Source organism: Chionomys nivalis, chromosome 12, assembly GCF_950005125.1.
Source record: "Chionomys nivalis chromosome 12, mChiNiv1.1, whole genome shotgun sequence".
Classification (NCBI taxonomy): domain Eukaryota; kingdom Metazoa; phylum Chordata; class Mammalia; order Rodentia; family Cricetidae; genus Chionomys; species Chionomys nivalis.
The window spans coordinates 56,659,413-56,686,236 of record NC_080097.1 but is presented as its reverse complement, the minus strand read 5'-3'; the positions used below and the strand labels follow the sequence as shown (position 1 = coordinate 56,686,236).

Below are 26,824 nucleotides of genomic sequence, written 5' to 3'. Positions count from 1 at the left end.
CTTCCCAGGAAGGCTCTCAGGTTGGAGAACGGCAGAGTGGACACAGCCCTTGAAGGACGAAGGAGGTGAGCGCTCAGTGACCTCACAGGCCTTTAAAACATGTGCACCTCTGCTCTGATTGGCTTTATTAGCTCAGGACATTGTCTGGTTTGGGTAAAAACGACATGGTCACCACATTGACATCCTATGAGCTAATCCTGGATAAAGACCAGGAAAAGAGGGTGTTAAGGTTGTGGTTGAGGAGGGCCTGAGACCCCAGGAAGTCCACTGTGCCTGCACTGAGACAAAAGTGTGGCCTTTCTTACCTCTTACATCCTTTCGCATTCTGATAAGATCGATTTTCGTTTCTTTGGTTTCTTTCTTTCCATTTTAAAAAATACAGATAACCAATTTACCATGAAACAGTTATAGAACTACAAATATGCAGATAAAATTATACAGTATTTAGTGAGAGTTATGCAGAGCCATACTTGCCAAGGAAGAGTTTCAGTACATCCTCTTATAACCTCTGGGAGTTCTGATCATACCGTGGAACCATCTGTTGGGACAGTCTGATGAATTAATCTTTGCTCACTCTGACTTTCCTAAACTGCTAGGATGCCACCGAGAAATCTCAAAAGCAAGTATTTACCCTGTGGGCACTGATCACATCTTACTGTCGTGCATAGTTTAGTATAATAATGAATCACATTGACGTGTATCTGTTACCTGTTTATTGTTTATTGGCATTTATCTCAAAGCAAGAGCTTCAGGATTGAATTTAAAGGTTAGGAAAATTAGATGAGCCCTGGCCTCCCTGCTGAGGACTGCAGTGGTGTTTTCTGCAACAGTGCCTAGGATTTTCTGTAGATCCAAGGGGCCTTGGTAAGATCTTGAGTGATTATTTAGTGGGCTAGATCCAGAAGTGAGACCGACAGGGATGCAGCCCTTGAAAAGGCTGATATTGACTGGAGTGAACTGAGGATCTGAGCTAAGAGAACAGGTGGTTAAAGCTGCGTGAGAACAACTCTGGGAGGTGAGACAGACTAGCCTTGCCCTAGGGACAGGTGTGTGTGCATGTGTGTGTGCATGTGCATGTGTGCGTGCATGTGCATGCATGTGTGTGTGCGTGCATGCGTGTGTGTGCATGCATGTGTGTGTGTGTGTGTCTATGCACATCCAGATAACCCAGAGCATGTCAGGTCCTGCTTTACCACCACAGCTTTTTGTTTTATTTTTGAATTTCCTTCTTTCCTACTTTATGACCAAGAGAGGTTTTCTTGTCCTAGTTGTGAACTGCAGTCCTGATATTAATTGGCTCAAAATTAATGATCTGGTCTATGGGTGTGTAGCCTTTTGGGTTTTCTGGGCCACAGTGAAGGGATAATTGTTTTGAACTACGCATTACTAATGCAAGCTGTAATGAAAGAAGATGCTTCCCCCTGGAAAGGGACCATATATAAGTGACACAATATCTGCACATACAGGCAAGCAACAAAATTCTAGAGAATAAAATAATGCTAATTATACGGTGCCCATTTGTACAGAATCTTTCAAAACTATGGAGCAGGTTCCATGTTTGTAATATCTAATAAAGAAATTGTACACATGTAAATAGTATAATTTATTTTGGTATGCTTTTGTCATAAAAGCAAAGGAGGACAACGTGAATTTTGTGGGATATTCGACATTGCTTTTGAGCAAGAAATGCTTCACTCCCCAGCCTGATGGACATAGCTCTGAACTCAGTGAATTTCTAAGGTGGGACTGAGATATTTTAGTTCTAATTTTATGACTCGTGTGTTTAACATTTTAAATTAAAAGAAAATTAAAATTGAATTATAACATTCCCTCCATTATCCCTCTAAATCCTCCCAGGTTTCTCCATCCCCTTCAGATTGTGGCCTCTTATTCTTTAATTATCATTCTTTCTCACTCTCTCTCTCTTTCCCTCACACAAACAAGGGGATAAAAATATAAATCCAGCCTACAGGGTTGGTTTATTATTGCTTGAATGCATAATTCTTAGGCCTGATCACTTGGGATTAGAAAATTATTAGGGGGACTCATCTTTGGGGAAGACTATTTCTCCTTTTCTCAGCACTTTATAATTGCCTGTTGCTCTTCATCTTGGGATGGGGCCCTTGGTTTTTCCCCAAATACTGTAGAAGGTCAACTGGTGTAGTCATTGTTCAGGTCTTGTTTAAGCAGTAATATTGCTGAGATTTCACGGGTGGAGGTCCCTTGTTATATCTAGAAACATTTATCTAAAAGATTTTTACCCCTTGATTATGTGTATGTGTCTGAGTTTGTGTCTGTGCCTGGATTTGGGCATGTACACTTGAGTACAGGTGCCCTTGGAGGCCAGAGGAGCTGAGGTTACAAGTAGTTATGAGACATTCAACATGGGTGCTCAGAATTGAACTTGAGTCCTCTGGAAGAGAAGTGTGTTCTGTTAAGACTTACGGGCATCTCTCTAACCCTGTGCACTCAGTTCTTAAAAGTAGTTGTTCACACATGTAGGTGCTGGGAAAAAATGCCAGTGTGAATACAAAGTGTGGTTGTGAAGTGTGAGCGCTGGTCTCTGAGAAGGACCTATAAATGCCCTGGAAAGAATGTGAAGAGACATGAGCAAAAATATTCTCATAGGTTGAATAGAAGATTGCAGTTCTAGGCATTCCATTTGAAAATCAGCAGGTAACAGACATGCTGAGTAAAATGAACTTGGGAATATATCAAAATAGTGACATTATTTTTGGAAATCTTGAGATCTGTTTTCAATTCTCTTGCCAAATGCAATAGCAAGGCTACATTACTGTCACAAAACTGTATTCTGCCGTGTTGAAATGCAGATGGTTCTTTGCCTTACTTTGAGCTTTCCATAATTCCACCTCCACCTGGAGCACTTATGGTTTGAAATACAGTGTTGACAGACTGGCTTTCCCTTAAAGATGAAGTGAGCAGTCAAATCGACCAAAAGCTTCCCTCTGTAAGTCAGTTTTCATTCTCAAGCTCTGGCACAAATATTTTTGATGACACAGGAAGTAGCATGATAATGTTTTGGTGATATCCTTAGTTTGACCATCTTACTTATGAAATGTAAATGATGTCACCATAGTTAGCATGAACACTTTTTAGGAATTCCTGGCATTTGGAGATGATTTTATCCCTTGTCCCTTTTGAAATTCTGTCCTGGTGATGATTTAATGTTTTTGCGCTAAATTTTCTTTTAAAAACACTTTTTCTTCTTTGACAACTTCATACATGTAATCGATGTACTTTGGTTATTTTTACCCACAATTTTCCTGTCTTATTCCCCTTCTTTCCCCACTGAAACCTTCTTTGTGCATAAATTTTTTTGATTTTTTTATGCAAGGACATACCATTAAACATGAGTCTAGTGCAGTGATTGCGCTGTCTTCTCTTAATTTTATGGGTTCCTCTTGAGCTTCCTTCTTTTTTTTTTGTTGTTGTTGAGACAGGATATTTGTGTAGTCTCGGCTGTCCTGGAATTTGCTGTGTAGACCACGTTGGGCTTGAAATAAGAGATCCTCAATGAGTCTAGTGCAGTGATTGCGCTGTCTTCTCTTAATTTTATGGGTTCCTCTTGAGCTTCCTTCTTTTTTTTTGTTGTTGTTGAGACAGGATATTTGTGTAGTCTCGGCTGTCCTGGAATTTGCTGTGTAGACCACGTTGGGCTTGAAATAAGAGATCCTCATGTCTCTGTTCTTCAGTATTGGGATTAAAGGTGTATGCCACCATTGCCAGCTTCTCTATGTTTTGAGTTCTTATATAATGTTATAGAAGTCATTCTGTGATTATATATAATAGATAAGGAACTATATTTACTTTGATTATGAAAATTGACAAGAAAATAGAAAGCAGGTTTTGATATGGCAACATCTCAGTTGCAGATGCAGTGCAAAGTGACAGCTGAGTGTAAGAATGGTCGCTGGGTAATAATGTGTGAGGCATGGCTGAGATGTGTGTGCTTTTAATGATGAAGAAGAAGGCTTGCTGGTTTTCCAAATAGCATTAAACACCCATTGTCTGCAACAGTAGAATAAACCATCATTGATAATTTCTGCATTTCATTTATTACATCACTAGGAGTACATGCAAATTTTATAGTGTCAATTTTGACCATTTGCAGTTGCAAGATGAAACAGCTGAAGCCTCATTCTACCATCAAACTAAAGCCAAGCATGTGTGTCAATAGCAAGAGCACACATATGTTCACTTTACACGATATTGGAACATGTTGTCATCTACAAACTTCGTGCTCAAGAGTCACAATATAGTTACTAAAACAATCACATACACACACCTCATAATGTTCTCAGGGAGCTTATGATTTTATGTTGGGCTGTATGGATACCAATTCTGGATGACATGCAGCCCTCAGGTCACCAAAACACTCTGAGCTGGTCTTTACAAATTGAGCGGCTTCTTTTCTTTACTTCTTTCCTTTTTTAAAAATTAATTGAAAATATTATCTTTTCATACAATATATTCTGAGCATGGTTGACTCCCTCAATCTCCACACAGATCCACTCACTTTCCCACCCAGAAACATTATTAAAATAAAACCTTACAAATAAATAAGAACACAAACCAAAATTTACTAGATCCAAAGTCTAAAGCACTCAATTTTTTTATTTTTTTTCTTCTTTTTTAAAAAACAATCTCTTTTATTTTACATACCAATCCCAGTTCCTTCTCCCTCCCCTCCTCCACTCCTCCACCATCCCCCCACCCCACCTCCTATCCCAGAGGGTGAGGCCTCCCATGGGAAGTCAATAAAGTCAGTCACATCACTTGAGGTGCTGAGAAGAAGGTATATTTTTCTGTGGGTAGAATGTTCTATAGATATCTGTTAAATTCAAATATGATTTAAGCTTTAGTAATGTTTCTTTTACGAATGAGGGTGCTCTTGTTTGGGGGGCGTAGAAGTTCAAAATTGAGACTTTATATTGATGGATTTTTTCCTATGATGAATAGGAAATGTCCTTCTTCATCTCTTTTGATAAATTTTAATTTGAAGTCTATTTTGTTAGATATTAGGAGAGCTACTCCATCTTGTTCCTTAGGTCCATTGGATTGAAAATCTTTTACCAACCCTTTATTCTGAGGTAATATCTGTCTTTGAAGTTGAGATGTATTTCTTGTATGCAGCAGAAGAATGGATGCTCTTTTCATATTTCAGTTAGCCTGTGTCTTTTTATAGGCAAATTGAGACCATTGATATTAAGAGATATTAATGATCAGTGATTGTCAGTTCCTGTTATTTTCTGGTTTTGTGTTGGCGGTGGTATTTTGTGTGTGTCTCCTTTCTTTGGGTTTTGCTGTTGGGGGTTTATCTATTGCCTATGGTTTGTGGGTGTAGCTAATTTCCTTGGGTTGGAGTTTTACTCCTAGAACTTTTGATAGGGCCGGATTTGTGGATAAGTATTTTTTAAATCTGATTTTGTCATGGCATGTCTTGTTTTCTTCTTCTATGGTGATTGAAAGCTTTGCTGGGTATAGTAGTCTAGACTGGCATCCGTGGTCTCTTAGTGTCTGCAGAACATCTATTCAGGACCTTCTGACTTTCATTGTTTCCATTAAGAATTCAGGTGTAATTCTGATAGGTCTGCCTTTATGTGTTACTTGTCCTTTTTTCTTTGCAGCTCTTAATATTCTTTCTTTATTCTTTACTTTTAGTGCTTTTATTACTATGTGGCAAGTGGAAATTTTTTCGGGTCCACTCTATTTGGTGTTCTGTAAACTTCTTGTACTTTCACAGGTATGTCCTTCTATAGGTTAGAATTTTTCTTCTATGGGGTTTATTCATCATGTGACAGACAGGACCCCCTTTCCTATCTGTGGACGTGGGTCTGAGTCAGCAGCTTGACTGGTCTCCATTTCACACAGAGTGCAGCAAATGGCAGTGTCCCTGGCCATGCTCCTAGGCTTGCATTCTTCCCCTGTGGCAGGGAAGAAACCAGGAGCTCACTTTAGTTCAGGTTCAGGCTCACTGCTTTCATGAGTAAGGATTCATTTGGCCTGAGGGGTCCTTGCCTTCTGGCTTTGCTCCAAAAGACCCAGGACTGGGCACCTACAATCCCAAGGACTCAGAGCCCCTAGCCCCTGCCTTTGTGCTTGACGCACTGCAAGGGCAGCCCGTGCCGTTCATGTCTGGTCTTCCCTTGTCAGTTTCTGGGACACTGGAGTCTAAAGGATGATCCCTTCCTCACTCGTGGAAACTGTGCCACTCCCACTCCTCATAACATTCTGCCCATGATCCATAGTTAAAAGTGTGGCCTCTGATCTTTGTCCCTTCTGTTTGTCTGTCTGCCTTTCATTCCCAGTGTGTAATCAATCCAGCAGTGCTAAACTCGGCCCCACTGGCACCCCTGCCGCCTTCCACCACAGTGAAGCCCAATCTGGGGCGGATCTCTCTTCTACCTGTCCTATCCCCACTGTTCAGGGAGCCCTGTCTCTGATGATCCCTCTTCCCACCCTACTGTGGGCTAGCAGTGCTGGGGAATTTTCCTGTCTACTTCATGTATGAAAGAATGTGTGGATGGTGAGGACACACAGATGAGATTCTGTTTTAAATGTATGTTCTACATGTCCTGTATGTCTCTCTTGTTATTTGGACCTGTTTAAAATTTGCTGGGCTGCTCTAAAAGGCATGTGGCTTCTCTGAGACTTGCACCACGTGACCAACGCCATCTTGACTAAGGGCAAGGAGGCCGGGTCAGATGATCTCACCACTACCTTTGCTATAGGTGACGACCACCATCTTGACTAAGGGCAAGTCAGGTAACCTAGTTACCATCTTTACTGAAGGTGCTCTGCCTCCTCTTGCCTTTTAGTTACATTTTTGTCTCTAAATCCCTCGTACTGACTCTGTTACGTCTGGTGTGTTTTGCACAGTGGCATGCTTTTGGTAGAACCCAGAAGAGCATCTGCTTTCAACTACTGTTTAATATATGTGTGTGTGTGCATGCATGTGACTTTTGATTTAATGTTATGTGTGAAAATAAGCTACCTTTAACTCTGTATGTGTGTATATGTGTATGCAACCTGAGTTCAACTGCGTATATTTGTACATGTACTCACTATTAAAAAATTATTTTAAGATTTATTTATTATCCATATAATGTTCTGCTTGCATGCCAGAAGAGGGCACCAGATCTCATTAAAGATGGTTATGAGACATCACGTGGTTGCTGGGAATTGAACTCAGGATCTCTGTATGTTAATAATGCATCGTGCATTTCCAAACATCTATCAAACAAATATAGGTTCTCACTACACAAATGGAAACTATTTGAGTTTGTAGAGATGTCAAGTAACTTAATTTAATCATTTGACATCATATACATATAACACCACTTTAAAGCCTGAAAATGTGTGATTTAATAAAAAAAAATTTAGCCTAACATTTGATAAGGAAATTAGCTTTATAAAACACACATATATTGGTATTGGGGAAAAAAACACAGGGAGGCAAAAGGAGTACTATTTATTCAAATTTTGCCCTATACTAGAGAACACATCAGCTACTTAGGTGAAATTCTATGAAAATTCTGTAGTAGCCATCCATGATGACTTGCATTAACTAAGGACACTTGCATTCTAAGGACACTGAGGGGAAGCAGGACATGCTTAGATCAAATCCAAACTTTCTACCTCTCTTGTAGACCATGCAAACTACAATAAGAAGGTGTCAGTTGTCCCAACATGGTTTCCTGGTGTCATATTGCAGTGAGCTCAGAATGTCACTAAGTTGGCAGGGTTTTTGATGAAATGAACTTGGGAGTTGTTGTGGAGAGGGTGATTTAATGATCTCTGGAAAGCTTTTCATGGAACTCTGACCCCAAACATACATATTTTACCTTGAGAGAAATGCAGGAATGAATTCATTTGCTATATTTCTCAGGAGTCATCGGCCTTGGAACTTAGACCTTGTCTAAGCTTCAAGGATTCTCTCTCTACTACAGTGACTCTAAACTTGATAGTTAAGGTGTCTTGGTGGTCTTTCCTTTATCGTGCTACACAGATATATCATGGACTTTTTTAGAAATTGTCAAACTCTGAGAGACAATTCAGAGAGTCCCCTTTCCCTTGGCAATCAGAATTGATAACCTAGCTATCACTTAATTCATTACTTATGATAGACTCATTTCTCAGGAATTAAGACTTCTAGGCAATCCAAACTCAAGGTTCTATAGAGACAAGCTCATTCTCTGGACAGGAGGATCTTACTTTGCGGCTGAGACTGAGTTTGAAAGATCAATCCTACTTCAATGCATGGAGGGCTGGAATTACAGGTGAGCATCACCATCCCTCACTCAGAAACCAGAATGCTTGAGTCTGATCATTTCTAAGAGGGGAGTTGGCTGCACATTTCTTTAATGTGGAATCCATGGATCGTAGCTGTAGGGAAAAATGTCATTCCTGACTTAAAGGACAAACTACATGATGTAGAGTAGCAGCTTGATCCTGCTGATAGTTGTCACTCAGTTGGAACTGTGTTCTGTGTGGGCTCTCCTACAGTGCTTCAGGCCAAATACTCCTGAGAAATATGGCAAATTAATCAATTCCTGCATTTCTGTCAAGGTAAAATATGTATGTTGCTGAAATGCATGTGTATTAGTTACTTTCCTATTACTCTGATAAAGCACCATGACCATGGCAGCTTCTAGGAGAAAGACTAGGACATAGGGATGCAGGTGTGGCATCAGTGGAAGGCATGGCAGCAGGAGCAGGACGATAAGGAATGATATCATTTACTAAGTTTTACACAAACATGGGTGTGACAGAGAGAGAAAGAGAAAAGGGTGGGTAAGGAGCAAGGGAGGGAGGGAGGGAGAGAATTGGAAATGGTGTGAGTCAACACCTGCCCCAGAATTGAACTTCCTTCACCAAGGCCATATTTCCTAACATCCCCAAACAGCATCTTGTACTGAGATCCAGGTGCTCAAATACATGAGCCTAGCAGGGAAGGGGAAAGCAGGAATATCCTTACTAAAAACACCACAGGAAGGTGGCATGGGACACAAATACAGAATGTTAACTCCATATTCTCTAAGTCCCCAGAAAATGGTGCTGGCAGAAGTATGACGTTATACAGGACAATGAAGGTATACCAGCATGTATTCCCCAGCATAAGCCAGAAAACCATGTGTTATTGTTCCTGGTCTGTGTCTGTATCCTTCAGTGGTATCTTGCAGTACTTCTGGCTTCCTGGACTGCAATACCCTGGAGGAACAGAGAAGTTGGGTCTTGATGAGTTGAAGCACTTCCTGTCCCAGGTACAGAACATCAGTACAGATGTTAGGGGAGCTGAGTGAGCTCTATGCAAATGATGAGGACTGGGAGACACATCCACAGACTAGAGGAATCTGAAGCAGTCTGTGTTTAAGGCATTTACTGCCTCTGAATCTACTCCAATATGTGTTCAAGGGAGCAAAACAAGGTGGCTTTGAACACCTTCACCATGCAGCTGTGGGAGGGGCCCAGGGGTTTCTCTCCAGGGGGAGTCTGAGTATGGGTTCTTCTTTGTGTTGGAGGTCAGGAAATTACTGACCACAGATTAGATGACATTGAGGTCACTTGTGTCTTGGTGGCCAGGGAATCCTAGGCTCAGTTCAGGCTCCATCCTAACATGGTTGATACTGTTTATCAGGTATTGACTACCTTTGGTAGAAATTTATTTCTGTTTCCTTTCTAACGGAAGCACAGTAATGGTTTTCAAAGTTATTTTAAGCCATAGAACCATCTCCTCAAAGTAAATATGGCATCTAAACTGCGGTCATATGTGTGGTCTCTAACAAGCCTTTTTCTTTGATTCTGCACTCTTCTTAGTTTTTGTTGTCCTCAAAAGAATTAGGCCCGTAGTGTATCTCCATGGCAGGGTTTGTTTTCCAGTTCTCTGTCAGAAACTGTGTGCCACCTACATCTCTTCCTATATAAAAGTGTGTCTTTGAAAGTTGCTTCATCCAGAGCAAGATTTTACTTCGTCTCCCAGAAGAACATCACGCTCTGTCTATTTGGGACAGGGACCCATTAAGCTGTAGCCACCAGTCATGTTTATCTGGTAAGGGTCTGACAGGACAGGACCCTGAAGCCAAGGCTGCTTGGAGTTTAAAGTTTATTTTAGTAAATTTAAGCAATTTTTATTTGTTTGTTTTGAGACAGATTCTCTCTGTAAGGCCTCGGCTGGCTTTGGGCTCAGAGATCTGCCTGCCTCTTACTCCCAAGTGCTGCATTAAGGCGTGAGCAACCATGCCTGGCACCTTGGATCGTTTTAGCGATGTGAGTCCAACACAGGGAGACTTTCATTTAACAAGCAGCCACACATCCTGGCTCCAGTCACATGCCACGATCTTCCTAACAGTGAGAGTCCCAGATAGTCTTAGGAACAATGGATGCAGCAGGACCCAGGAACATCTAAATATTACAGGAACTTCTCCACACCATTTTTTTGTTTTGTTTTTCTACTTTTTTCAGCCTCCTTGATTTATGTTTAGTACCATTTTTGAATTATTCTACAAAATACATGCATCTCTTAGAATTGAAATCTGCACAATGGCTGTGTCTGTTACTTTTTAATAAATACAATGAGGCTGTCTCGATTGTATTATTCTGTAGGAACTGCCCTATATCCTAGGTGGAAAAGAGGCTTTTCTGAATAGTTTCCCAGTAGAAGCTAATAGACTATAGTCATTTCCAAACTTCATACACGTCAGTGTTGACTGATGGAAAAGTAGAGATTTCTAGCTATTTACCCTTCCGGATGTCAAAGACTGACATAGGCCAGGTGAGCATCAGGGAGTCTTAACCTGGAGGCCAGCAGTGACTATGATGAACAGGCTCAGAGGGGCTCAGGCTGCTGAGTGACCCTGCTGCTATGGATGCTGAGCATATCGGAAGAACTGAGCTGACTGGGAAGAGTTTCCCTAGGACTAGGCATATAGGAGGTGGGGTACAGGGTTCTGGAGAGAGACAATGAGAGCCCACACATCCATAGACCCACTGTGATGCCACCTGTAGCCTGTACCTTGAGAGACCCCTCCCTGCCAGGTTGTGATTTAGCCTGGCACCACAGGGCTGGGGCACTAATGGAAGGAACCACACTTGGCTTGGTTTGTAGAGAAATAAGAGGTAGGAATGTCCTCAGATCTGCATGATCTGTAAAGCACAGATGTTGACAGACTCATCAGAGCCAGCATGAAGAGAGCAGGGTGGAGTTAGGAGACTAGAAAAAGCTTGACCTTGTACCCGGAGGAGGATAGGAAAACAAACTCTAGATGAGCAAGAGGGGATACTGAAATTGTCACCTTAATGGTGAAGCTATGGGACAGAGATACCCTGCCTAGGAAGGCGCATCCACAGTGACCTCAGCTCTGTCTCCACATCTCCAGGACCCATGGTGCTTACTTCCACATGACAGAGGAGGAAAAAAATTCACCCTGAGCTCCAAGACAAGAGACACCCAAGCTAAGCGTTGGGCCTGTCAGAGGGCAAGTACTGCACAGTGGGACAAATGAAAAGGAGCCGGGCAATGGCCATGCCTGAGCTTTGGGAGGGTACAGTGTTGGGGTGAGCAGAGAAATTAAGTGTGCCATTGGCCTGCCTAGCACAGAGTTGGTCCATGTGAATGAACAGAAAACCAGTCTTATGATCCTGCAAAGACACCTTTATTGAGTTGCTGGCTTCTGTCCAAGGACAATCCTGGACTCAGCTGTAGGGAAGACGGTGAGTGAGGGAGGGGTCTGATTTGCTCCGTAGTTAGCTCTGTTTCATTGTTTTCTTTATCCAGGATAGGAAACTTGACACTCTGGTGAAGACCATTGGTGCAGACCCATCAGGACTGCCAAAGGAGGCAATGCCTGCAGCTGCTTTTTTACACACGAGAGGTCCTCCATCATCGCCCTGTGAATAGAGAAGGGTCACAGATTACTGAACTGTTGCTCACCCTAGTCCCAGCCTCCCTCTCATGTCAAGGCTCCTCTCTGAGGAGTATGACTTGTGTGCTCAGCTTGTGGAAGATTGGAGGGCAGGCCTCTGGCCCCTGGGCTTCCCATTCTGATTAGGGACAGGGTTACTCCTTCACCTCCCACCTGAGCCCGGCCTCTGCCCTTTCTGCAGGTCTGTGATCCACTCCCTATGAAGGTGTGTGGGACCCTCAGCTCCAGGCTATTGTTAAGAACATGGGGACAGGTGAGTGAGCCTGATGTGAGCATGGAAGACCAGAACATTGAAAGATGTGGGTGCCTGCTCTGAGGAGACCCCTGCTTGTGGTAACAACACACACACAGAGTACAGCTTACTAAAGCCTGGGCCTGGGTGACAAGAGGTCTGTGAAGATCCTCTGTACTGGCTGCCTCCTCGTCAGCTCTGAGGACCTGACTAGTTACTAGTTCCTTCCTACTGTTTCCAGGGAGAAAGATCGCAGTCAGTGGACAAAGGAGTCCCTGGTGCTTGGTCTCTAGGTCCCAGATTGCTTTTCCCCTCCCATGGAGCCAAGAGATGAGAACAATCCAACTTACCTTAAAGAAAGCACGATTGACCTTTGGGTCCCCCACACAGATCCCAATGGCTTTGTTGTAAAAGCCTTGAAATCGAGACTCACACTCCTGGTCCTTCTGGACTGTCAGCTCTACCTCTTGAAGTGTGTTTGAATAGTCACCCTTTGGGTCCATCTTTCCCCAACCAGCCACATAGCACACGTCCCCTGGCTTCACTTGGACATTACGCCTGGGTAGGTTGAGGGGCTTCACAGCTTTAGTCCTCTTGGCCTTCTTCTCCAGCTGTGGAGGAAGAATCAGGAGAGAGCAGCTCAGTCGGGAGCCTGCTGGCTTGGGACCCTTTGAAAGCCAGGATGGCAGGGAGGGAAGGAACAGAATGAGAGCAAGAGGGGAGGGGCAATCCCTGCAGCAAGCAGAGCACAGGGAACGGTGGGGGAAGTTCTCACCTTTAAGAGCATGATGTCATTGGACCCATCCTTAGGATTGTAGTCTGGGTGTGGGATGGCTTTAGCCACAGGGATGGCCTGCTGGGTCTCCTCCCGCATCTTGAAGTCATGGGCTCCTAGAGTGACTCTCATTGCGCTGCAGAGAGCAGAGTGCAGATGGGAGATGTGCAGTGAGAGAGGACACAGGGCAGGAGCTGTAGGAGGCTGGGCGGGCAGGGTGGGGCTCTAGCTGAGGGGGACTGAGGGGAAAGAAGGGTCTCAGGGTGTGAACTACTGCTTTTGTCTTCTCAAGGACACTAGACTCCTGGAGGTTCCCTCTTGCTTCTCAGCAATATTCCAACATTTGCATTGACTCTGAATGTGCACTTTCAATCTCAGTCACTGCTGTAGTCTGACCAGTGTAGTTGCTTTCAACTCAACTGTGCTGCTGCCTCTGACCCCTCACCCTGTGACCTCTAAGTTTCCCTAATGACAGACTTTCATTGTCACAGCGCTGCCCTCCAGTGAGCTCTCACAAAAGCATCCAGGAGTAGAGGATGAAAACTCTTGTTGGGGTCTCAGAAATCATGGGCCAGCTGCTCCTCCTCACCTTCCCCTGCAGTGAGCAGCTGTCAGCACGAAGTTGTCTTGCACCAGGAAGCCTCCGCAGCCACCACTTCTGCCATCATCTTTCACAGATGTAATAAATGCCATGTAGGGGTGGTAGTGGGGCTTGACCTCGTGGCCCCCGATGATCTCCTCTGAAAGAAAGGCAAGAATATGAGGTGTCTGGGAGCAGCAGATGAGGTAGGAGGGAAGACCTCGGGAGGGGTGATGGGGTGAGATCTACACTTCCCCAAGACTGTTGTGGACAGAATTCCTTGCACATAGATTGATCTTTGCTGAGGCTGAAGCCTCAGTGCCCTGTTCTGAGAGGGGTGGGTAGGACTTGTCCTCCAGCCCCTGCTTTACAAATACATGGAGGGACAAACTTCTTTCTTTATGATGCTAGAGACCAAGGGGATGCTGGATGGCTCATGTTAATCTTTCACTATTAGTGATTCTCTGGAGACCTCTCCTGTCTTTATTTCTGTCAATTTTGTCACCTTTTACTCCATGCTCTTTAGAGAGGGATTTTCTAAAGTTCTCCTGTTCTGGTAGCCATCATATCCTAGGTTCTCAGTAAATAATTCTGACTGCATAATGAATGATTTCTACTTAGCTAGGGATTCACAATTCATGGGATTGAGAGCCTTGGGAACATTGGAGGAGTGTGCTGGAATAAAGGGAATAGCTGGTGACATGCAGAAAGTAGAGAGGCCAGCAAAAACTAGAATGCAAATCTAGTGGAGTGTTCAGTGTCACCCTGGACCTCTTTAGCAGCCTGAGGGTTGAGGTTACTAAATGATGCTAATACTCCTGAATTAGTGTACTTACCTTACCCCATTGCTGGCTGGCCATTAAAGCTGCCCTGAATCTAGGCTCAGGTAAGGTCAATGATGTACTTTTTAGTAACTTTGCACTCTCTGCTACTTCTCCTTTTAGGGATGATCCACTCCCCAGGCGACACGAAGAGCAGGGATAAGCTAGTGCCCACCGTGTCCTCTGAGGACACCGCCCTTCTTCAGACCCTGTTGAGGATCTAGACGGTGACAGGCTTCCAGGTCTGGGTTGGTCTGGGACCTGAGGTTTAGAAAGCTCCTGGTTCAGAGAAGAAAGTTCCTGACTAGAGCTGGGCAGAGACTCCACAGAGGTATTATGGGATGGAATCTCTCTGGGACAGGGGTGTTCACTCACCTGCATCAGCTCCTCCAAGCAGCAGAATAAAGGTCACGGGAATCAGGACTGGAGCCATCTTCTTTGAAGGCTGCTCAGGTTGGAGGAGGGCAGAGTGGACACAGCCCTTGATGGATGAAGGAGGTGAGCGCTCAGTGAGCTTACAGGCCTTTTAAACATGTGCACCTCTGCTCTGATTGGCTTTATTAGCTCAGGACATTGTCTGGTTTGGGTAAAAATGACACGGTCACCACACTGACATCCTATGAGCTAATATTGGATAAAGACCAGGAAAAGAGGGTGTTAAGGTTGTGGTTGAGGAGGGCCTGAGACACCAAGGAAGTCCACTGTGCCTGCATTGAGACAAAAGTGTGGCTTTTCTTATCTCTTACATTTTTTTTTCCTTTCTGGCAATATCTCTTTAATTTCTTTGGGTTATTTTCTTTCTTTTCTATTTTGAAAATAATAATGACACCCAATTTACCACAAAACAGTTATAGCACTAAAAATACATGGACAAAATTATACAGTATTTATTAGGAGCTAATACTGTGTCCTATTTGATGAGGCAGAATTTCAGTACATCTTCGTTTTAACCTCTGGGAGTTCTGATCATACTGTGGAGCCATCTGTTGGAACAGTTTGATGAATTAATCTTCGTTCACTCTGACTTTCCTAAACTGATAGGATGTCACAGAGAAATCTCAAAAACAAGTATTTACCCTGTCTGTGGTCGTTGATCACATCTTACTCTCATACATAGTTAAATATAATAATGAATCACAAATGATGTTTATCAATTACCTGTTTACTATATATTGATGTTCATCTCTAAGCAAGAGCTTCAGGGTTGAATTTAAAGGTCAGTAATGTTAATTTAAAGGTCAGCACTGGGTTCCCTGATGGAGACTGAAGTGGTATTTTCTACAACATTCCCTAGGATTTTCTGTTGATAAACAAGGACTTTGATTAGATCTTGAGTGATTATTTAGTGGACTAGATCTGGAAGTGAGACAGACAGGGACCCAGCCCTTGAAAAGGCTGATATTGACTGGAGTGAGTTGAGGATCTGAGCTAAGAGCACAGATGGTTAGAGATGTGTGAGATCAGCTCTGGGAGGTGAGACAGGCTGGTCTTGCTCTGAACACAGGTGTGTGTGTGTGTGTGTGTGTGTGTGTGTGTGTGTGTGTGTGTGTGTGTTATGTGTGTGTGTATCTGTGTCTGTATGTGTATATGCGTGTGTATTCATGTGTGTGTTGCCCATGGAGGTCAGAATAGGATAATGGATGTGCTGGAGCTGGAGTCAGGATACTTGTGAGACATCATGCGAATGCTGGGAATTGAACCTGAATCCTCTGCTAGAGCAACAAGTGTTCTAAACCACCGAACCATCTCTCCAGCTCATTATCCAGAGATAAGAGGATGATGTAATTCATTATTTGCAATGATACAGTTGAAACTGAGACATGATCCTAAGACAAATAAGCTAGGGACAGTAAAAAGATAATGCATAATCTCACTGTATCTAATATAAAACAGAAGCTGCAGAAGTGGAGACAATAGTGGTTCATGGAGCTGCACAGATTAGAATTGGAAGCTCTTGATCACAAAGCACAGAATTTCAGTTAGGGCAATGAACAACTCTTTGAGATCTGCTGCACAGTATGTTAATAATGCATCATGCATGTCCAAACATCTATCAAATAAATGTATGTTCTCACAGCACAAATGGAAACTATTTGAGTTTGTGGGATGTCAACTAACTTAATTTAATCATTTGATATCATATAATATCACTTTCAAGCCTGAAAATATGCAATTAATGTAAAATTTTAAAGACGTTGTTTAATAAAGAAATTGGCTTTATAAAACATGCAAATATTGATATTGAACAAAAAAGGACAGATAGGCAAAAGAAGTTCTATTTATTCAAATGTTTCTTCATACTGGGGAACACATCAGCTACTTAGGTGAAATTCCATGAAAGTTCTGTAGCTATTCATGATGACTTGAATTAATTAACATTCTAAGGACACTGAGGGGAAGCACGACATGCCTGGATCAAATTCAAACTTTTTACCTCTCTTGTAGATCGTGCATACTACAATAAGAAGGTGTCAGTTGTCACAACATGGTTTCCTGGTGTCATATTGCAGTGAATTCAGGTTGTCATTCTCTTTGGCACTAAGTTAGCAGGGTCTTGGAGCAAATGGACTGGGGAGTCGTTGTGGGGAGGGGATGTTGGAGAAGGGAGCCACTTGTTCATCCCAGCTGCCCAGAAACAAAATAATCACACAGAAACCATATTATTTAAATCACTGCTTGGCCCATTAGCTCTATCTTCTTATTGGCTAACTCTTACATCTTAATTTAACCCATTTCTATTAACCTGTATACCACCACAAGGTTGTAGCCTACCAACAAAATTCCGGTATGTCTGACTCTGGCAGCAGCTCCATAGTGTCTCTCCAACTCTGCCTTCTTCCTCCCAGCATTCGGTTCTGTCCTCCCTGCCTACCTAAGTTCTGCCCTATCAACAGGCCCAAAGCAGTTTCTTTATTCATTAATGGTAATCAACGCACACAGAGGGGACTCCCACATCAAGGAAGACTTAAATGATCTCTTGAAAGATGTTCAGGGAACTCTGACCCTAAGTGTCTAAGCTACAAGGATTCTCTCTCTGCTACAGTGACTCTAAACTTGATAGTTAAGGTGTCTTGGTGGTTTTTCCTTTATTGTACTACACAAATCTATCATAGACTTTTGTTAGGAGCATATATATATAGCTTTTCAAAACAGGGTTACTCTGTAGCTTTGGAACCTGTCCTGGAACTAACTCTTGTAGACCAGGATGGCCTCAAACTCACAAAGATCTGCCTGCCTCTGCCTTCCAAGTGCTGGGATTAAAGGCATGCACCACCACCGCCCAACTAGGAGTCATTACACTTTGAAATCAGAACTGATAATCTAGCTATAAATTAATCCATTACTTACGGTGGACTCATTTCTCAGGAATTAAGACTTTTGGGAAAGACCCAAAAAGATGAACATGAGATGTACTCACTCATAATTGGTTTCAAGCCATAAATAAAGGACATTGAGCCTATAATTTGTGATCCTAGAGAAGCTAAATAAGAAGGTGAACCCAAAGAAAAACATATAGTCATCCGCCTGGATAAGGGAATTAGACAAGATTGCCAGGCAAAAACAGGGAATTTGGGGGTGGGGTGGGATAGGCGTAAGGGGAAATTGGGTGAGAAAAGTGAGAAGAGGATGGGGGAAGCTTGGGGGAATGGGATGGTTGGGATAAAGGAAGGGTGGATATGGGAGCAGGGAAGTATATATCCTAATTAAGGGAGCCATCTTAGGGTTGGCAAGAGACTTGACTCTAGAGGGGCTCTCAGGTGTCCAGGGAGACATCCCCAGCTAGTACCTTGGGCAACTGAGGAGAGGGAACCTGAAATGACCCTATCCTATAGCCATACTGATGAATATCTTACATATCACCTTAGAACCTTCATCTGGCAATGGATGGAGATAGAGACAGAGACCCACACTGGAGCACCAGACTGAGCTCCCAAGGTCCAAATGAGGAGCAGAAGGAGGGAGGACATGAGCAAGGAATTCAGGACCACGAGGGTGTGCCCACCCACTGAGACAGTGGGGCTGATCTAATGGGAGCTCACCAAGGCCAGCTGGAGTGGGACTGATGGAGCACGTGATCAAACTGGACTCTCTGAATGTGGCAGACAAGGAGGGCTGATGAGAAGCCAAGGACAATAGCACTAGATTTCGATCCTACTGCATGAACTGGCTTTGTGGGAGCCTAGCCTGTTTGGATGCTCACCTTCCTGGACCTGGATGGAGGGGGGAGGACCTTGAACTTCCCACAGGGCAGGGAATCTGGACTGCTCTTCAGACTCGAGAGGGAGGGGGAATGGAGTGGGGGGAGGGGGAGAGGACTGGGGAGAAGGGGAGAGGACTGGGGAGAGGGGGAGAGGAGTGGGGGGAGGGGGGAGGAGGGGGAGGGAAATGGGAAGCGGGGAGGAGGTGGGAATTTTTTCAACAAGAAAGAAAGAAAGAAAGAAAGGAAGGAAGGAAGGAAGGAAGGAAGGAAGGAAGGAAGGAAGGAAGGAAGGAAGGACAGACAGACTTCTGGGCAATCCAAACTAAAAGTTGTATAGAGAGAAGCTCATTCTCTGGACATGATCTTACTTTGCAACTGAGGCTCAATTTGAAAGCTCTATCCTCCTCAGCCATGGAGGGCTGGAATTACAGGTGAGTATTGTCATATCTCTCACAGATGTCAAAACCATTGAGTGCAGTCATTTTTATGAGGGGAGTTGGCTGCACATTTCTGTGATTTGGAATCCATGTATCTTAGCTGTAGGGAAAATGTCATTCCGTGTTTAAAGGACAAACTACATGATGTAGAGTAGCAGCCTGATCCTGCAGAGGGGTTGTGTTCTGTGTGGACTCTCCCACAATGCTTCAGGCCAAATACTCCTGAGAAATAAGGCAAATGAATCCATGCCTACATTTCTGTCAAGGTAAAAAATGTATGTTGCTAAAATGCATGTGTATTAGTTACTTTCCTATTACTCTGATAAAGCACCATGACCACGACAGCTTCTAGGAGAAAGACTAGGACATAGGGATGCAGGTGTGGCATCAGTGGAAGGCACGGCAGCAGGAGCAGGATGATAAGGAATGATATCATTTACTAAGTTACACACAACCATTAACATGACAAAGAGAGAAACAGAGAGAGAGAGAATTGGGAGTGGTGTGAGTCAAAGCCTGCCCTAGCAACGGACTTCCGCCATCAAGGCCATATTTCCTAACATCCCCAAACAGCATCATCAGCTGGGGACTAGGTACCCAAATACATGAGTCTAGAGTGGGAGGGACATCATTACTAAAAACCACCACAGAAAGGTGGCATGGGACACAAATACAAAACAGAAACTCTATATTCTCTAAGTTCATGGAAAATGCTGCTGGCAAATGATTGACATTGGACAGGACAATGGAGGTATTCCAGTATGGATTCCCCAGCACAAACCAGAAGACCTGTGTTGTTGTGTCTGCTCTGGGTCCTTCAGGGGCATCTTATACCCCTGGGTCTATGTCCTCCCGAGGTGTCTTACAGGTCTCTCTGGCTTGCTGGACTGCAATGGCCAGGAAGAACAGAGAAGCTGGGTCTTGATGAGTTGAAGAATTTCCTTTCCCAGGTGCAGAACATCAGTACAGATGTTAGGAGAACAGAGTGAGCTCTATGCAAATTGTCAGGGCTGAGAAAAACTTCCACGGAGCAGAGGAATTTGAAGCTTTCTGTGTTTAAGGCATTTACTGCCTCTGAATCTACTCCAATGTGTGCTCAAGGGAACAAGGCAAGGTGGCTTTGAACACCTTCACCATGCAGCTGTTGGAGGAGCCCAGAGGTTTCTCTCCATGGGGAGTCAGAGCATGGGCTCATCTTTTGTGTGGGATGCCAGGAAGTTACTGACCACACATTAGAAGACATGGAGGTCACTTGTGCCTTGGTGGCCAGGGAATCCCAGGCTCAGTTCAGGCTTCATCCTAACATGGTTGATTCTGGTTGTTGGGTCATTTACTACCTCTTAGTAGAAATTCATTTCTGTCTCCTCTCTAACAGAAACACAATAATGGTTTTCAAAGTTATTTTAAGCCATAAAACATGCCAAAGTAAATATGACATCTAAACTGAATACATATATGACTGTATGATTTCTAATATATGTTTTTCTTTTGATTCTGCCTCTTCTTTGGGTTTGTTTTTTGTTTGTTTGTTTGCTTGCTTGTTTGTTTTTATTCTTTTTTTATTTTTTTTTTTTTTGTCTCCAAAGGAACTAGTATATCTTAGTATATCTCTAAGGCAGGGTTTGTTTCCAGTTCTTTATCAGAAATTGTGTGCCGCCTACATCTCTTTCTATATAAAAGCATGTCTTTGAAAGTTACCAGACCCAAAGAGAGACTTTACTTCATCTCCAAGAAGAACATGGTGCCCTGTCTATTTGGGACAGGGAACCATTAATCTATAGCTACCAGTCATGCTATCTGTTAAGTATCTGACAAGATCTGACACTGAAGCCAAGGCTGTTTGGAGTTTGAAGTTTATTTGAGTTAATTAAGCATTTTTAAATTTATTTGTTTTGGGACAGAGTCTCTCTCTATAGCCTTGGCTGGCCTTGGTCTCAGAGATCTGCTGGCCTCTGCATCCCAAGTGCTGGATTAAGGTGTAAGCAACCATGCCTAGCACCTTGGATTGTTTTAGCAATGTGAGTCCAACACAGGGAGACTTTTCTTTAACAAGCAGCCACACATTTTGGCTATGGTCTCGTGCCAAGATCTTCCTAAAAATGAGAATCCCAAGTAGTTTTGGAAGTATGGATGCAGCAGTAACCAAGAACGTTAAATATTAGAAGTATTTCTTCGCACCATTTTTTTAATTTTTCTATTTTTTCCAGCCTCCTTGGCTCATGTGTAATTCTGTTTCTGAATTATGCTTCTGAATATGTGAATCTCTTAGGATTTATATGTGTATAATGACTCTGTAAAATGAGGCCATCTTGGTTGTGTCTACCCACTGCCCTCTCCCCTAGGTAAAAATGATTCTTTTCTGAACAGTTTCCCAGTAGAAGCTAATAGACTATAGTCATTTCCAAACCTCATACATTTCAGAACTGACTAATGGAAAAGTAGAGATTTCTAGCTATTTACCCTTCTGGATGTCAAAGACTGACATAGGCCAGGTGAGCAGCAGGGAGTCTTAACCTGAAGGCCAGCAGTGACTAAGATGAACAGGCTCAGAGGAGCTCAGGCTGCTGAGTGACCCTGCTGCTATGGATGCTGAGCACACGGGAAGAACTGAGATGACTGGGAAGAGCTTCCCTAGTCTGAGCATGTGGGAGGTGAGGTCCAGGGTTCTGGATAGAGACAATGAAAGCCCTGTCTTCCATGGACCCTCTGTGATGGCACTTCTGTTCTGGACCTTTGAGCAGTACCTCTCTACCAGGGTTTAAGTTGGGCTGAAACCACAGGGCTGAGGCCTTAATGGAAGGAACCCACATGGCTTGGGTTGAAGAAGAATAAAAGGTGGGAATGCCCTCAGATCTGCATGATGTGTAATGCACAGATAGACTCATTAGAGTAGGCATGAAGAGAGGAGGGTGGAACTAGGAGGCTGGACAAAGCTTAGCCCTGTACCCAGAAGAGGATAGAGAAACAAATTCTAGATGAGCAAGAAGGCTTGCTGAAATTGCTGTCACCTTAATGGTGAAATTGTGGGACAGAGATGCCCTACCCAGGAAGGTCCATCCACAGTGACCTCAGCTCTGTCTCCCCTGTCTTTAGGACCCATGGTGTTTTTCCTCTCTTTTCTTCCATATGACTCAGGGAAGGAAAAGAGTTCACCCTGAGCCCCAAGACAAGAGACACCCACACTCAGCTTTGGGCCAGTCGGAAGGGCAGGCCCTGCACAGTGGGACACATTGAAAGGAGCTGCTCAATGGCCATGCCTAAGCTTTGTGGGGGTATGGTGTTGGGGTGAGCAGAAAGCAGAAGTATGTCATTGGCCTGCCTAGCACAGGGTTTGTCCATGTGATATAAAACCAGTCTTTCAATTCAGCAAAGAGACCTTTATTAAGATGCTGGCTTCTGTCCTAGGACAGTCCTGGACTCAGCTGTAGTGATGGTGAGTCAGGGAGGGGTCTGGTTTGCACTGTAGTTAGTTGCGTTTCATCGTTTTCTTTATCCAGGATAGGAAACTTGACACTTTGGTGAAGGCTCTTGGAGTTGAACCATCAGCACGTCCATAGGAGACGATGCCTGCAGCTGCTTTTTTACACACGAGAGGCCCTCCAGAATCCCCCTGTGAATGGAGAAGGGTCACAGAGGACTGAGCTGTTGTTCACCCTAGTCCCAACCGCTCTCTCATGCCAAGGCTCCTCTCCAAAGAGTATGACTTGGGTGTTCTGCTTGTGGGACATCAGAGGGCAGGCCTGGGGTCCCTGGGGTCCCTACTCTGATTATGGACAGGGTTACTGTTTCACCTCCTTCCTGAGCCCAGGCCCTGACTTTCTCCAGGTCTGTGATCTACTCTCTATGAAGGTAAATGGAACTCTCAGCTCCAGGCTATTATTTAAGAACATGGGGACAGGTGAGTGAGCCTGATGTGAACATGGAGGAGCAGATCATTGACAAATGTGGGTGTCTGCTCTGAGGAGACCCTTGCTTGTCTTAATGACACAGGCAAATCCTGCTTTATACCAACTGTCTTCACCAAGGCTCCTTGTCAGCTCTGAGACCCTAGTTAGTTACAGATTCCTGCTGTTTCCAGGGAGAAAGACCATAACCAGTGGGCAAAGGAGTCCCTGATGCTTGGTCTCTAGGTCCCAGATTGCTTTCCTCCTCCCATGGAGCCCAGAGAGGAGGACAATCCAACTTACCCTAAAGGAAGCACGCTTGATATTTGGGTCCCCCGCACAGATCTCAACGGCTTTGTTGTAATAGCCTTGAAGGTGGGACTCACACTCCTCATCCTCCTGGACTGTCAGCTCTACCTCTTGTAGTGTTTTGGGAAAGAGGCCCGTTGGGGACATCCTTCCCCAACCAGCCACGTAACAAGCATCCCCTGGCTTCACCTGGACATTACGCCTGGGCAGGTTGAGGGGCTTCACAGCTTTAGTCCTCTTGGCCTTCTTCTCCAGCTGTGGGGAAGAAGGGAGAGTGCAGCTCAGCCAGGAGCCTGCTGGCCTAGGACCCTTTGAAAGCCAGGATGGCAGGGAGGGAAGGAACAGGATGAGAGTGGGGTGGGGAGGGGCAATCCCTGGAATATGTTGAGGGTAACAGGTCTCACCTTTAACAGCATGATGTCATTAAGGATTTTCTTAGCGTTATATGTGGGGTGTGGAATGGTTTTTGCCACAGGGATGATCTGCTGGGTCTTCTCCTCTTCTTTGATGTTGTGGGCCCCCAAGGTGACATTGATTAAGCTGTACCGAGAATAGAATGTAGATAAGAGTTGTGGACTCAGAGAGGATGCAGCCCCAGGAGGTGTGAAGGGAAGGAAGTGCTGGCCATGGTGGTGCCCTAGCTATGGGAAACTGAGGGGAGACGGAGTGACTGTGGCTTCTGCGTGTTAGTCATAGAGATGATAGCATTCTAAGCTCCATTGGTACACCACATTGCTTAGGGTCAGTACACTGTATTGTTCGTTTGTCCTGTGGGGCTAACCACTCCCCCCCCCCGGGTCTAAATGTGCTTGATTCCTTAGCTGCCACTCTGGTGCCGGGCTGCTTCTCCATCATGAGACTTGCTGGGTCCTCTGTCATCCTAGTCCCCTTAGGAAGAAGGCAAGGTCTCCGTGGAATGTTCCCGGGAGGGTATGGGCTGTTTCTTGCTCCTCACCTCCCTGAACAGTGAGCAGCAGTCAGCACAAAGTCCTCTCGTATTAGGAAGCCACCACACGTCTTCGGAGTAATCTGATCCATGATCTGAAGATATGCCATGTAGGGTCGAGAGTGGGGCCTGACCTCATGTCCGCCGACGATCTCCCCTGAAGGGAAAGCCAGCTGTTTTGTAAGCACTTGCTAGTCCATGAGATGGGCTTTGCGTAATGGCTCCTGATTTGCTAGGCATTTAGGAACCAGCAGAGGCCTGGAATTTGGAGCAGGCTGTAAGGAAAGCTCTCAAGTTCCCCTTGGCTAAAAGGAGAGAAAAGTAGGTCTTTGTCTGTCCATCTTTCTTCCACATAGCTGGAGGCAAGATTAAGTCTCTGGGCAAGAAAAGGCTAAGAACCATTATGTCTGTCCCCTACTTCTGTTCCCAGAGGACTCTAACCGTGCTCCCTCCCCAGCCCTGTGATGCCTGTGATGGAACAGAGCTGCTTTCTATGGGACAAGGCTTAGTCTACAATTCGTGGCCTCCTATTTCTTCAGGCGTGGCATGTAGTAGGTGCTCAGCAGAGGTCACTGGCTTCGTGAGTGAGGACGCCCACTCATTCCTAGATGCAGCTGCTGGCATTCTAGAAAACAGAGAAATTAGCGCTTGCCCAGGTAGTGTCTCATGCTCAAACACTGTGGGACCATAAAAGCCTGGGAGGTGCAGAGATGAAGGAAAGGACCTAGTGGCTTGGAATTCAGCAAAAGCACTTATCCTGAGGCCAGCATCCCCACCTATTCTGGGATCTAGGTTTCTCTGATGAGTGCTTGGTGAGGAAGTGCCTGTATCGTCAGAGATGCAGAGCTAGGCCCATTCTGCCTGCTCCAGAAGAACATAGTGTTCTCTGCTTTGCAAGTTCCTACTCTTTACGTTCTACCCTTAAACTTCTAAAAAAAAAAAAATCTACTTTCCAGATGACAAGATATGGCTCAGGGAAGGGCTAGCACTCAGTGGCTCTTCCTGAGAAAGACCACTGCCCTCCCACCAGTGGTGACAACTGACCACTAAGGAGGTGTTCACTCACCTGCCTCTGTCCTGGGGGGCAGAGAGAAGGCCAGCAGGAACAGGAGGAGCTTCATCTTCTCTAGAAGGCCAAGTAGGTCCCAGTGCCTGGGGCTTTGCCCTTGCTCTCTTTTAACCTCTAGCAGATGAAGGAGGTGGAGTGGGCTCAGCGACCTTGTGCCTCCTTTGTTTTTATGATGCTTTATCACAGAAGGCTTTCTATGAAAGCTCCTACCCTTACTGTCTCTGCCTGGTGACGTCTTCTGAGCGTTTGTGTGAGAACCATGAAGTAACCACAGCAGAACCCACAGCCAATGACTCAGAAAGCCGCCAGTTACAGCCCATGGCAGGAACACAAGGGTACAGGGCGGGGCTTGTAAGATATTGTATCAGAGTCCCAGAAACCCAAGTTCCCAGTGGTGGAAGGCGAATGCTTTCAATGCCACACTGCTGAGTCCAAAAGAACAGATCGCATTCAGGCTGATCTCTTGTACTAGAACCAAGCGTGAACTGACCACCTAGTGTGGGGAGGGGGGGGGGGGTTATCAAGGGCATCCTTGACCAGAGTACAGTCTAGGAGAGCAATGGTAGAGTGATGGATAAGGCAGTAACAGATAGGTCTACCAACACCTGTCAGCCTGTTTGACACCATAGCTTCAAAACTTTCATGTGACAAAGCCCTTTCTTATGAAATAATCCACATTTGACATTTATTGACCAAAAATAAGAGATTGCTGCAGGCTCTGGGAGTTGAACCACTGACTGACTAAAACCTGAGTCATTCCTACTTCTTCAGGAAAGCTGACATTTGTCCCATGAAAACCTATGAACTAAGGTTGGAAAAAGTTCCCAAAGGACAGTCAGGTCACTAAATTGCTGATATGGTACGACATAAGGAAGCAAACTTAGCAACCTCTGTGTGTGTGTGTGTGTGCGCACGCGCTCTGTGTGTGTGTGCTCTGTGTGTGTGTGCTCTGTGTATGTGTGTGCTCTGTGTGTGTGCTTTGTGTGTGTGTGCGCTCTGTGTGTGTGTGGCTCTGTGTGTGTGCTCTGTGTGTGTGTGTGCTCTGTGTGTGTGAGTGTGTGTGTGCAGAGGTGAACCTTGAGGATCATTCTCAGGCTCTGTCTGTCTTGTGTTTTAAGGCATGGTCTCTCACTTAGCTTAGTGATTAGGCTAAAGCGGCCAACCAGAGAACCTCAATTATCTGTCTATCTCCATCTCCCAGAGCTTGAATTACAGGTGTTATCACCACACCCAGCTTTTCACACAGGTTCTGGGAATGAAACTCAGGTCCTCACTCTTGCCTGGCAAACACTATTTATCCAGCTGTTTCCCAAGTACCTCTTAGTATTTTATATAATCTTTCCAGAAAATGAAAGATATTTACTTGGTATAAACTAATGTCTGGTATATTAACTACCAATAGGTATTCATTATTCACTAAAAATCAGCCTGTAATAACAAAGGAACCATGGAACCAAAATATCAAGTCATGCTACAGGAGTGAATAAATTCATCCCAACATTAGAGACAGTATGACTTACTCATATGACACAACAAAACATGTCAAAAAGGCCATCATTTCATCTGTAGTACCATAATAGACGATGGTTTTGACTCATACTATGAACATTCTCAAAAATGTCATCTTC

At 44.4% G+C, this 26,824-nt stretch overlaps 2 protein-coding genes across 2 annotated transcripts; both read right to left on the bottom strand.

The window, feature by feature from the left end:
• Positions 1–11,763: 11,763 nt before the first annotated feature.
• Positions 11,764–14,783, bottom strand: LOC130884959 (granzyme B(G,H)-like). The gene is made up of 5 exons (XM_057786294.1): positions 14,726–14,783; positions 13,539–13,689; positions 12,950–13,085; positions 12,525–12,785; positions 11,764–11,907 (listed from the first exon to the last, which is right to left on the bottom strand). Exons 1-5 carry the CDS (start codon positions 14,781–14,783, stop codon positions 11,764–11,766), a joined length of 750 nt encoding a protein of 249 aa, XP_057642277.1.
• A 7,622-nt stretch (positions 14,784–22,405) lies between these two features.
• Positions 22,406–25,347, bottom strand: LOC130884948 (granzyme B-like). The gene is made up of 5 exons (XM_057786280.1): positions 25,194–25,347; positions 24,137–24,284; positions 23,586–23,721; positions 23,176–23,436; positions 22,406–22,598 (listed from the first exon to the last, which is right to left on the bottom strand). The coding sequence occupies exons 1-5, from the start codon at positions 25,246–25,248 to the stop codon at positions 22,455–22,457; spliced, it is 744 nt and encodes a 247-aa protein (XP_057642263.1). The 5' UTR covers positions 25,249–25,347; the 3' UTR covers positions 22,406–22,454.
• Positions 25,348–26,824: the final 1,477 nt, after the last annotated feature.